At 52.9% G+C, this 13,158-nt stretch overlaps 1 protein-coding gene across 2 annotated transcripts in view; it reads right to left on the bottom strand.

Moving 5' to 3' along the window:
- Positions 1-10,228, bottom strand: part of INPP5D (inositol polyphosphate-5-phosphatase D) — a 149,156-nt gene extending 138,928 nt beyond the window's left edge. Inside the window, exon 1 of one of the 2 annotated variants that reach the window (XM_021924147.2) lies at positions 9,496-10,228. In XM_021924147.2, coding sequence (XP_021779839.1) covers positions 9,496-9,629 — 134 coding nt within the window. In that variant the 5' untranslated portion in view covers positions 9,630-10,228. The remainder of the gene's footprint in view (positions 1-9,495) is intronic. The other variant, XM_021924148.2, reaches the window with a different exon arrangement.
- Positions 10,229-13,158: the final 2,930 nt, after the last annotated feature.

The raw sequence follows: 13,158 nt of genomic DNA, 5'->3' as shown, positions 1-13,158 counted from the left end.
TTTTGAAATGAAAATATTCAGAATAGGAAGGTTAGAATGAGGTAGATACTCTCTTGTACAGCTTACTGGTGCATACATGGAACAAAATTTCTGGAAAGCAATGTATCATTCTGTATCAAGAGCCTTAAAAATATTCCTGTCCCTTGACCTAGTAATTCCACTCCTGGGAATCTATAACCAGACATGTTTATAATATTTCTTCACAAAGACCTTCATCAGTCATATTTATAACAACAAAATGCTGTTGATAACTTAAATATCTGACAATAGAAGAATCATTTCATAAAGTATGGCACATCACATAATAGAATCCTATATATCCATTAAATATGATCATTAGGAAGAAAACCTAACTAAATGGGAAAATGCTAATGCTGCCAGCAATCTCAGACTAAAATTATACGTATACATGTAATACATGTATACACAAAATGGAAATTACATACACACGGGGAGGCAGAGAGAAGAAGAAGATACACCAGCGAATGAACAATGTTTATGCTAGTGTCTCAGTGATGGGCTGGTTACTTTTCTGCTTTTTGCTGTGTACTTTCTGTGCTTTGTATAAATACCATTTTTTAAAGTTACTCTAAAGAACAGGACGTCGTTGTTTATCAGATTTGTTTCTCCATTGCCACTGACAGCTGTGTGGCCCAGCAAGCCTCTCTGCTCTGGGGAGCTCCCAGCTGATCTCTCTGGGCCAGCCCTCCATGGGGTTGTTTACGATAAGTATTGACCCCAAACTGTTAGGGGCCTGCACTTGTTAATATGGTGTTTTTCTAATGAAAGGGGACAATGGGAGCGTGAAGTGAGCAGGGGAGAGATTCTGGTCCTCACGTGCTGCCGCAGCTGTCAACCCTGAGTCCTCCCGTCATGGAACACGCTGTGCTCCTTCCATCGTCCTCAGCCCCAGGACTTCAGTTCCCTCTGCACTGACCCCCACAATTGGAGCCTAGTGGTCTTCAGTTGCCTGCCTTTCTTCCTGATGTCATGTTCATTGTCCCTGGTTTCACTCCGCGTTCCTCTGTGTCCCCATCTCTTCCTCCTGCCAGCTTCCAGGCTCCCAGCCTGGCCCCAGCAGCCGCAGTCACAGGGGCGTCACTCAGTCCTCTTCCTGCTTCCATCTCTCCGAGTGCTTCCTCTGAGGAGGCCTCAAGTGACAGCTCAGCATCCCCCGGAGGCCTCCAGGAAGTTTCCAAAGCGATCCTCTGCCCCTATTCTCCTCTCTCCTCTGTGTGGAATGTTCTTCACAGAGTGGCCCTGTACTCCTCTGCTTCTGAGATGGCACTAGTCACTTTTAGCTCATAAAGACTAATTGCCAGCATGTTTTTTTGTTTTTTTTTTTTGGTTTTTTTTAGACAGAGTCTATCTCTGTCGCCCAGGCTGGAATGCAGGGGCACGATCTCGGCTCACTGCAAGCTCCACCTCCTGGGTTCAGGCAATTCTCCTGCCTCAGTCTCCCAAGTAGCTGGGATTACAGGCACCCGCCACCATGCCCAGCTAATTTTTTTGTATTTTTAGTAGAGACAGGGTTTCACTGTGTTGGCCAGGCTGGTCTCAAACTCCTGACCTCGTCATCCACCTGCCTCGGCCTCCCAAAGTACTGGGATTACAGGTGTGAACCACCACGCCTGATCACCAGCATGATTTTTTTTTCTTTTTGAGACAGAGTTTCGCTCTTGTCGCCCAGGCTGTAGTGCAAGGGCACCATCTCAGTTCACTGCAACCTCCGTCTCCCAGGTTCAAGCAATTCTCCTGCCTCAGCCTCCTGAGTAGCTGGAATTACAGGCATGTGCCACCATCCCCAGCTAAGTTTTGTATTTGTAGTAGAGATAGGATTTCTCCATGTTGGTCAGGCTGGTCTCGAACTCCCGACCTCAGGTGATGCACCCACCTCGGCCTCCCAAAGTGCTGGGATTATAGGCATGAGCCACCTTGCCCAGCACCAGCATGATTTTTATGTGTGCGAAGCATTCGGTGGGTGCTTACCACATGCCTGGCCTTGGGCTATAAATGTCACTCACATCTTTCCATTTTATCCTCTCAATAACCCAATGAAACAAGGAAAAGACAAACAACCCTGTTTTCTAAATGTGCAAAGGATCCGAATTGACATTTCTCCAAATACGAATGGCCATTAAGCATGAGAAAACAGGTTTGGCATCACTAACCGTTAGAGAAATGCAAAGTAAAACCACAATAAGATGTCCCTTCACACCCACTAGGATGGCTATAATAAAAAAGACAATAACAAGTGCTGATAAGAAAGTGGAGACGTGGGAACCCTCAGACATTGCTGGTAGGAAGGCAAAATGGCGGATCCACCAAGGAAAGCAGTTTAGCAGTTCCTCAAAATGTTAGACTTAAATGACCCAGCAATTCTGCTCCTAGATATGTACCCAAGAATGTTGAAAATATATGTTTGCACAAAACCTTGTATGTGAATGTTCGTCACAGCATTATTCATTATAGCCCAAAAGTGGAAACAACCCAAATGCCTGTCAATTGATGAATGGATAAACAGAATGTGGTTCTTTCAATACAGTGGCTCATTAGTCAGCCCTGGAGAGGAATGATTCACGCTGCAACACAGATGAAGCCTGAGAGCATTGTGCTCAGTGAAAGAAGCTGACCCCAAAATCCACATGTTGTATGCTTCCAGTTATGAAACATCCGGAAAAGAAATAAATCCGTAGACAAAAAGTCATTTAGTTGTTGCCAGGGGTTGGGTGGAGACGGAATAGGGAGTGACTGCAATGGGTACAGGGTTTCTTTCTGAGGTATTGAGAATGTCCTTGAATGAGACAGTGGTGTTGGTTTCATAACATTGTGAATGCACTAAAAACACGAAAAAGAATTGTACACCAGGGCTGAGCACGGTGGCCGACGCCTGTGATCCCAGCATTTTGGGAGGCCGATGTGGGCAGATTACCTGAGGTCAGGAGTTCGAGACCAGTCTGGCCAACATGGTGAAACGTCATCTCTACTAAAAATACAAAAATTAGCTGGGTGTGGTGGTAGGCACCTGTAATCCCAGCTATTTCGGAAGCTGAGGCAGAGGACTGCTTGAACTCAGGAGGCAGAGGTTACAGTGAACCGAGACCACACCACTGCATTCCAGCCTGGGCAACAACGGTGAGACTCTGTCTCAAAAAGAAAAAAAAAAAAAAAATTAGCCGGGCATGGTGGTGTGTGCCTATGATACCAGCTACTTGGGAGGCTGAGGCAGGACAATTGCTTGAACCCGGGAGGCAGAGGCTGCAGTGCACTGAGATCGCGCCACTCTGCACTCCAGCCTGGGCAACAGAGCAAGACTCTGTCTAGGAAAAAAAAAAAAAAAATTAAGAATTGTACACCATAGAAAGGGTGATTGTATAGAATATGGATTATACTTCAATTTGTAAAAATAACCCAATGAGTGGGCTTTGGCCTTGTCATCATCACTCCACCGTGAAGAGGCGGGGTTGGCACAGGAAGGTTAGCATTTGCAAATGCAGCACACCACAGCCAGCCGACCACAGAGCCGCGCTCCTCAGGAGTACACAACATGGTACGAATTATAGAGGGAAGAGCAGAGCTCCTCTCACTCTACGTCTGAGGTGGGGAGAAAGGCCTGGCTGCAAGGACAACATGTCGTCATGACGCAAGGGTTCGTGTGCAGGGAGATGGCACCAATTGAGAAATGCTGATGTGAAGCTGCATGCAGTGGCTCACACTTGTAATGCCAGCACTTCGGGGGCCCAAGGTGGGAGACTGACTTGACTCCAGGAGTTAGGGACCAGCGTGGGCTACATAAAAAAGGTTAGCCAGGCTTGGTGACTTGCACCTGGAATCCCAGCTACTCAGGAAGCTGAGGCAGGAGGATCGCTTGATCAAGCGAGGCTGCAGTGAGCCGTGACTGTGCCACTGCACTCCAACCTGGGCAACAGCGTGAGATCCTGTCTCAAATAAATAAATAAATAAATAAATAAATAAATAAGGCCAGGTGCGGTGGCTCACACCTGTAATCCCAGCACTTTGGGAGGCCAAGGCAGGTGGATCACGAGGTCAGGAGTTCGAGACCAGCCTGGCCAGCATGGTAAAACTCTATCTCTACTAAAAATACAAAAATTAGCCGGATGTGGTGGCGGGTTCCTGTAATCCCAGGTACTTGGGAAGCTGAGGCAGAAGAATTGCTTGAATCCTGGAGGTGGAGGTTGCAGTGAGCCAAGATCACGCCACTGCACTTCAGCCTGTGTGACAGAGCAAGACTCTGTCTCAAAAAAGAAAGAAAGAAAGAGAGAGAGAGAGAGAGACAAAGAAAGAAAAGAAGGAAGGAAGGAAGGAAGGAAGGAAGGAAGGAAGGAAGGAAGGAAGGAAGGAAGGAAGGAAGGAAGGAAGGAAGGAAGAAAGAAAAAGGCTGGGTGAAGTGGCTCATGCCTGTAATCTCAGCACTTTGGGAGGCCGAAGAGGCCAGATCACCTGAGGTTAAGATAAAAAGAAAAAAATTAGCCCCGCGTGGTGGCAGGCACCTGTAATCCCAGCTGCTTGGGAGGCTGAGGTAGGAGAATCGCTTGAACCTGGGAGGCAGAGGTTGCAGTGAGCCGAGATTGCACCACTGCACTCCAGCCTGGGCGACAGAGCAAGACTCTGTAAAAAAAAAAAAAAAAAAAAAGAAAAGAAAAGAAAACCCACAATAAGTGCTGATTGTGTTCATGAATTTATGAATTTGACCTACCAGGTAGACAAACATGCAAAGCACCAAAGCTGGAGCCTATTTCTGGACCCGAAAGGACTTTTCTGGGGGGCTGAGTATAGGCACAGAAACCCTGGAGAGACTCCGTTTTAACACGCTTGCTCTGCATCACTTCACATGGAAGGTACAGTTAGTGAGTGAAATACGTAGGCCTTCCAGGGCACATCACCCCTTCCTGGTCTTGCATACAGAGAGAAAACTCGGCACAGTTAGCCTTGGACAAAGCCCCTTGGCCTGCTTTCTGGTGTGAACCAGATGTCAGTAGTTCTGGCTACTGCCTGAGCCAGCATTTTTTCCCACTGACTGTCAATATCAGGTATGAAAAATAGTGCCTTGTTGCATTTGCACAAAAATAATTAACAGTGTCTATTTTACTGAAGCTTCAAAAGGGGGACTTAGCCACCGCTCATACCACAGCTTTCCACCTCTGTTGGACTCTTTGAGGTTAGGAGTTCCGCCCTCCCAAGCCCCTTCTTTGTGGCTCCATCACCAGGAGTTCCCTCTCCAGGCTTTTCCCCGCCCCACACAGGACACCTTATGGTCTCTGTTTCTCGCTTCCAGGAAGAGCATATGTGCAAGTCCTGGCTCTGTTATTTGTTAGTCCTGTAAACTAGGCCTGTTCCATAAACCACTCTGTGCCTCAGTTTCCCCATCTGTAAAGTGGGGATAATAGAACTTCCTTTGAAGGTCTTCGTGGACATCAAATGAGTCAATATAAGCCTCGAATGATGCCTGGCACATAGCTCTTTGGAAGTTGCCTGCTGTTGTTAGGCAGAGCAGGTTGGTAACAACCTTCTGTTAGCAGAGCAAGGTTTAGGGTGTGCTCTGTTCGACAAAATTCCCCTCGGAGAAGGCACTCAACATGTGCAGAAGAAACAGTGTAACAAGCCCCTAGAGGCCAACAGATATCCTTCTCGGGCTTTCCCCTCTTTCTTGTGGTGTAGGTGAAGCCACTGGGTCCAGGACTGTCTGGCGCACTGTCTACACTGCCCCCGGAAAGGGGTGAGCCGGACCCTGCCATGGTGCCTGGGTGGCATGTGGAAGGCCACGTGTGGAGGGAAACCAAAACCACAGTCAGCTGTGGCCAGACCAGGTATTGGTTTCTGAGCCAAAGGCAGCCACGTGCCTTCGCCTCCCCCATGAGAGAAGCCCCTCTCTCTGGAGTGGCTGGGTGGGAATGCCGCCCTCCCGGGCTGCTCCAGGCTGGATGGCAGCCAGCTGAGCTGGCCACCTAGGCCCAGTCCCGGGCCCCGGCTGCTCCTGCAGAGAGGGCAGCGTGTATCTTGATGTTAGGCCTTTGATCAGCTTTGCCTGTGCAGATTGTGTAAGGGGATGTTGGCTCAGCCGGCCCATGGACCTTACATTGACTGACCCCATTCCCAAGGCATCTCTTCTTTGCAGCATGAGGCCCTGCCAGGTGTGCTGGCCCCTGCGTGGCAGGAGAGGGCATGAGCCTGACAGCTCTTAATGTCTCCCATCCACAATGCACCCAACGTCCCCCTCAAGGCACCCACAGACTCTCCCCGGAGCAGGGCCAACTCTGTGGGGGATTTGAGTGGGGACCAGGTGGGGATGACATAGGCCCTGCTTAGAAGAGCCCCTGGCTGCAAGACGGCGGAGTTGGACTCAAACCAAGCAGCCAACTGCACCTTCCCGCCGCAACTCTCTGTGCCCCGAGATGGAGCCCCAGACGCCCCGTCAAGCAGGGCTTTCCGAGCTGCTGAGGTGAGATCAAAGCTTTCCTGCCCAGTGGTAGGTGACGGGGCTGACCTCTCTCGAGGAAATGCAGGGTTTGCTGGGTGTGGGCAGAATGTGCACTCCTAAGTCACGTGGTGGCACTGAATTGCAGCCCTGTCTTTTGATGTCCAACCCCCGCTCAAGTCCATTTACATAGTCAAATCCTGTCCTCTTTCCTGAGGGCAAAGGCCCCTCCCTGGTGAGGTTGCTCTGTTTCCGACACCCCAGGCACACTTGCCCAAACCATCAGGTGGAGACTCCGGCCGTCGTCCCCTTGCCCACCAGGGGAGGCCTGGGAGGGAACGCCACTGGGGCCCAGGCAGGATGAGGTCGGGGCACCTGGGGGATCTGAGGGGCCGTGGGGCATGTATACTTTTCCCATGGACTTTGCTAGGGCAGGAGGGTGCGCGTGTGGCTTCCTTCTGCAGTCACTTCTAGAGCAGGGTGGCTCCAGGTTTCCAGGGCTGGGGAGCAAATGCTGCTACTTCTGCAGCTGCAGAAAACCCAGCTGCCCTGCACACCCCTCAGCCTGGGGCTGCCTGCCTTTGCCATGTCCAGCAGGCTGCGGCCACTCCGCAGGGAACAGAGAAAACTAGGGGTGGTGGGGTTTGTTTTTCAAGAAGTTCAATCTCTTTGCTTTAAATGACTGGTCTTTTTTTTTTTTTTTTTTTTTTTTTTGTATGCCCTTCCTGCCTTTTTTGGTGTCAAAGGCTGCTTTCTTTCAAGAAATGAGATGTTGGAGGATGACAGTTTGTTATCATTCATTTAATTACTTTTTAGTTTTAAAATCTCCGTAATTGGCAAAATCCGGGGTAGCAGCCACATGAAGCCTGCAGATGTGTGGAAAGTCTGCAGGTCCATCGCGTCCCACAGCCTACAGTGGAGCCTGACCCTGCAGGAACGGAAGCTTCCTACACTGAGCAGAGGAGAAAGGGGAACCCTGAGCCCAGGGTTTGTCTGGCCAAGGGGTGGGGCTCCTGGTGTTTGCAACCCAGCAGCCTCAGGATAGGAGGCTGATGAGGCTTTGGCTAAGAGGATAGTGGACATCTGTGGGCACCACAGGTCCCTTTCTAAGGAGCAGACACTGCATACCTGTCATGACTCTGAGAGTAACTCAGTGCAGACAAGGGTTCCAAGAGAAGAGGTGGAGGAAGGAATACGGGAACTGGCCTGGAAGCCAGCAGTTTTGCCCCCAGCCAGCATGGTGGACAAAGGCCTCAGGCTCTCTGCACTCTGTCTACCTCCTGAAAAGCCAGGGCTGTTGCACCAGAGCTTTTCCAAGACCTTTCCAGCTCTGACTCTGGCTCAGGCTGACCCTAGACATTAAGATGCTCACAGCTTGGAGTCAGAGAGACCCACATCCCATGTCTGTAACTTGAGCAACCACAAAGCCCTGGTCAAAGAGCTACATCGAAGGTTAATGAGATGGGGCCCTGGAAGCCCTCGGCTCAGCCAACACCAAGCAGCCAGGACAAGATCCCACTGGGCCAGGAGAGAAATCCAAATAATCCACATGGGCCGGATGGAGTCAGACTGGGCTTGTGAGATGCCTAAGAGAATCTTCCTGCCCCTTCTAAGGCCCCGGCAGCAGCAGGTCCCCACTGGGGAAGTCCAGGCAGCCTGGGCCTGCGTTCCTTCCCCTGAGGCATGAGAGAGGGGGCACAGGAAGCCAGTCTTGGAGGTGGGGCTGCAGACTGTCAGCACAGGCCAGCGACCAGCTGTGAGCCTGGGTTGGCTTCCAGTGCCCCAGCCGACCCTGTAAACACTCCGGCTGCCCTTGCTTCTGCCTCCAGCCCCACAAGGCTACATGCATGGCCCGCTGGACTGGGAGCAGGAGAGGTCGGGCCACAGGCTGCTGGTCTCAGCTGCAGCCTCTGGGGGCAGATGGCCATGGCTTTGACTGTTGTCACTCACTTAACTGCCAGGGCCTCAGATTTCTCATCTGCAAAGTGGGGCTTTTGACAGGACCTTCACTTCAGGTTGTGGTGAGGATGAAATGGGCTAACAAATGCTTAGCACAGCAGGCCCCAGCTGTGAGTCAGTATTCAAAACAGGTCTGGGTTCATCACCCACTTCCCCTCCTGCCTGAAGAAGGGCAAGGCCCTCTCCGCTTGGGGGAACATTTCTGCTAGCCCGGGGATGCTACTGGAGATGTTCAGGTGGACATACCCTTCCCTGACTACACCCTAGCACTGCCCGAGGCCTCGGCAAAATGATTAGACCAAGAGCTGCAGGGCAAGGGCCTCCTTCAGACACTGGACAGGAAGGGGGTTTTAGAAAGGAACCTTCAGCAAGTGGCTGGTTCCTCCATTGCTAGCACAGCTGGCACATTCAGTAACATCCCCAACTGGGCAGTGGGAGGAGTTGATGGTGACAGAGACCCAAATTGAGGGGTGGGGGTGGGCAGCGGTCACAGCCAAGTGCTCAGGAGACAGAGAAGAGGCTGCTCGCTCGTGGTAATGGTGACTTCCTCTGCTCTCAGGCCTCTGAAAGCAGCTTCTGAGCGAACGGAAAGTCCTTTCTTGATTAAACTCAGCCCATATTCTTGGCTCGCCAAACAACAGCTGCCTCCAGGGGCCCAAAGCCTGGGTGCTCCAGGAAGGGTCCCCCTTGCCACCTTTGCTCTTCTCAGGGTTTCTGAGCTGGGCATCTTTGAACTGATCTCTAACACACCCACCTCCAAGGAGCCCTGAGCTTCCTCCTGGTTCAGAAAGCCCAAACTCGTTCTCTCGTTCCCCAGACTTCAAGGAAGCCCCGGGCACCACACAGCTCATGGGAAGCTGGGGTGTAAGATCAGGCCTCGGAGTGGTTCTGACAGCTCCAAGGCTGCAAAACCTGCCACGAGACCAGCTCTCTGAACTCCAAGGCCAAGGTCCAAGGACAAGGTCCATGACAGGGTGGCGGGGAAGTGTGCATGGCAGATCACTCTGTCCTGTGACATAAGAACAACCCATCCCAGTGCTGGGCCCCCTCTAAGCCTCTCTGTCATCTCTGTGCCTGGGGACGGAGCAGGTTGTACTCACAGCACGCAGAGCGCGTATGCCCGGGAGATGGACTCGCTGGCGCGCACGAGGAAGCTCCCATCCTTGCCCGTCCTGGAGAGCAGCTCCTCCGCCTTGGAGCGGGTGATATTGCCGTGGTTCCAGCAGGGGACCATGGTGGGCGTGGGCCTCCTCGGCCGGGCCAGCGGGCACCCCCAGGACCCACACGCCACCGAGGGGAGCGGAGGCCCCTCTGCTGTAACCTGCCGCCTGTTGCCTCTTGGTGGCCTCGGCTGCTGCCACCAGCTTAACTGACTGACTTCCTGTTTCAGGCGCTCAGCGAGGGAAAGGAAACTGAGCGGCGGCGAACTTCCTCATTACAGAAACCAAGCGAGAGAGGGCGGGGGGAAGCCCTGGCCGTCCACCGTCCCCCACACCCCACCACGGCTGCTGCGGCTCCTTCACCGGCCCTCTCCTTCCTGGCAACAGGTCGCAGCCTACAGGTGAAGTGTCCAGGGGCAGCTGAAGTCCCACTGGGCAGAATGACCGGCTCTGGAGACGTCAGGAGAGTCGTGGCCACTTCTGAAGAAGCATGGCCTAGCAGGCATGGGTGGGCCCGAAGAGTGGTTCTTCTGCGGCCATGCTGACGCCCACATGGGATGCCACGCCCTAGACAGGTCCCTGAGCCTTCTGCTCTCCCCCAGGGCTTTTCACCGCCCATCCTGAACCCCTAAAACACCCAAGGGGGCACAGCTTCTCAACTGGGACTACAGCCTGCCCAGGACAGAGCAAACTTGAGGGGGAGACAGTCGAGCCCCACCACTCCCCTTTAGAGACCCCCAGCGGCCTGGGTGCTGGGAGACCTTGGCCACCACCAGCCGAGGGCGCCGAGGTCCAAGTGACGGCTCTGTGGCCGCATTCCCCTCATTCCCAGGGGCCGGTGGATGCTGCACGGGCAGCACAGCTCTGATCCCTGCAGCCCAGCTTGGAGACACACAAAGGGAGCTTGGAGGGGATGTGGACCATTTACAGTGGGAACACAGGCTGACTTTTTCTCTGGGCTTCTCCAGGATGCTGGGGAAAGAAGCTCGGAGAGGAGAACCCCAAAGCCCCACAGGGCAGGCTGGCCGCCTGGCCAAGGACAATACGGGGTCCTGAGTCCTGCATCTCAGCAGTCAGGGTGGCCGGTCAGACTGTACCTCCTCCAAGGCTGGGCATAGCCACATTTGCCCACCTCTCAAAGGGGAGCTGCCTCTCCAGGGACTGCCATCCAGGACCAGTCATTTCTGAGGGCTCTGCAGTGGACACCCATCCCTCAGCCCCCAGACCTGGGTACCCTCCATCCTTGGGTCAGGCCCACCAAGGCTGAAGGGGCAGGTGTTGACCCGCTGCACAAGGAGTGTCCCCCCATCCCACATCCAGGCCTTGGGCTCCAGGACATGACAACAGACCCCCTCCAGGAAGGGGCACCAGCCAGGCAGTGGCACCAGCCAGGCAGCACCACCACATTCAAGCTGTGGGAACCTGGTCAAGTTTCTTCTCTCTCTCGGCCTTGGTTTCTTCTTGTCTAATTTGAAGGACGTAGCTCGTAAAGGAGCTCACATGTGCCCAGGGGCTCAATGTGCATCACACTGATGGTTGTCCCAGGACAGGGCCCCCAGCACCTCCCTGCTGTAGCAACACGCACAGCAGGTGAGTCTGTAGGGCAGACAAAGCACTCGCAGTCCAGGACCTCTGGCCAGGCCTGGAGCCAGGCGTGGGGATACAGTGGTGATGGAAACTGGCCTCCACACTCCGGCCCTCCCGGAACACGCCACTTCTGCAGCAGCCCAGTGTGGAGGCCTCTCATTCCCCACCCACACCTCCACTCAGCGCCTGTCCACCCCCTCCTTATGGGGTCATCTCCTGTGCTGCCATTGTGCATCTTCGCACCCTTCTCGCTTCCCTGCTGGCCACCAACATCCATGAAGCCCCAGACCACGCCACCAGGAGGATCCATTTGCAATACTGGTCCCTTTACATCTCCACCCACTCATCTCTACCATGCCAAGACTGCTGTACTTAGAGAGCTTCCCCCAGGCCCCCAGGCCCCCATCTCTCACACCTCTATTCCCATAGTCCTTGCCATTCCACAGAGCGAGATCCCCTAGCACACCCGCCACACAGGTACACTTCCCGCATTTTTAAGGCCCATCCCATCTTTGCTTCCTTTTCCACCCAATTGCCTGATCTGTCCAGCATGGTCAGCTGGCTTGTCCCCCACCCTTGTGCCCTCCACATTCAGGAAATCCCAGTATCTAGATCAGGGCTGCCCTTTTGGTGGGTGGATTTTTTTTTTTTTTTTTGTAGGTCTCCAGTCAATATAAATAATTTAAACATATTACAAACTTCACGAACTCATGTGAGGGATAGTGATCTACCAAGGAAGACTTCAAATAATGGCTAGAGAGTGGCCAGACACAGTGGCTCACACCTGTAATCTCAGCACTTTGGGAGGCTGAGGGGGGTGGATCACCTGGTCAGGAGTTTGAGACCCACCTGGCCAACATGGTGAAACCCTGTCTCTACTAAAAACAAAACAAAACAAAAACAAACAAACAAACAAATCAGCTGGGTGTGGTACATGCCTCTAATTGCAGCTACTCTGGAGGCTGAGGCAGGAGAATTGCTTGAACCCAGGAGGCGGAGGTTGCAGTGAGCTGAGATCACGCCATTGCACTCCAGCCTGGGCGATAGAACGAGACTAGAACGAGACTCCATCTCAAAAAAAAAAAATTTACTGTTCCAAATTTTATAGCATAAAGGTAGAACCACACATCTTCCAGCCATATTCTCTTGAATGTGTTAGGCCATAATCACTGCATTCCTACTTTGACATCCCATTTGATGATGACTGCACCCCAGCCCTCCACATATAAGAGCAGTCCCACTCTTCAGGGATGCCCACCTGCATCTGGCTTGGCAGGATCAATATGGAGAGCTCAGCATCACCACGTGGGTGGGAGGTGGGAGACGATGCTGATGGGAAGAGCCCATGGGTGTATGGGTGCTGTGGAGCAATGTCCTTGAAACCATTGGAGGAAGTGGCTGCCTGATAGCTGGACAGGAGCCTCCAGAAGGGACAAGGGACTGCCAGCTGCTGCTGGCAGGGGTAAGGAGGGCCTAGACCACCTGCCACTATCCTTGCTGTCCTCAATGCTCAGGGTCAGTCAAAGGAGGAACCTGCTCCCCAGGCTGTGTCCAGGAGCCACACTCAGCCATAGAGCCCCAGAGTGATTGCATGGTGTGAGTCTACGCATTCTTTAGAGCATCTGGTCAACCTCACCCATGGGGCAGAGGCTTGGAAAGCAGCTGAGGGGAAGAAGTGGGGTCAGATTCACACATGTGATTCTAGGTCCAGACTGGGGCACCTGCCCAAGGGCACTGTCAGCCCTGGCAAGCCCCAGGCCCCATCAGGGGACTTGAACAATTTCTGGGAAAGCTGGGCAGTGAGAAGCATCAGGGTGGTCTGGCAGGCACCTGGTACTCAGCCAACTCTAGAAGCTCCAGGAAGAACAGACAGGCCTCAGTGTTGAAGAGGAGGGCTGAAGTGGCAAGGCCAAGGCATAGGAGCGATTCTGCTTTGGTAAACCTTGAGAGAGGGCAGATCACAGGAAGGTTTGAGTCTCAGGACAGGGTCAGGGCAGGCTGGGAGAGAGGCACGAC

Source organism: Papio anubis, chromosome 10 (genome assembly GCF_008728515.1).
Source record: "Papio anubis isolate 15944 chromosome 10, Panubis1.0, whole genome shotgun sequence".
Classification (NCBI taxonomy): domain Eukaryota; kingdom Metazoa; phylum Chordata; class Mammalia; order Primates; family Cercopithecidae; genus Papio; species Papio anubis.
This window is presented reverse-complemented; position numbering and strand designations above follow the sequence as displayed.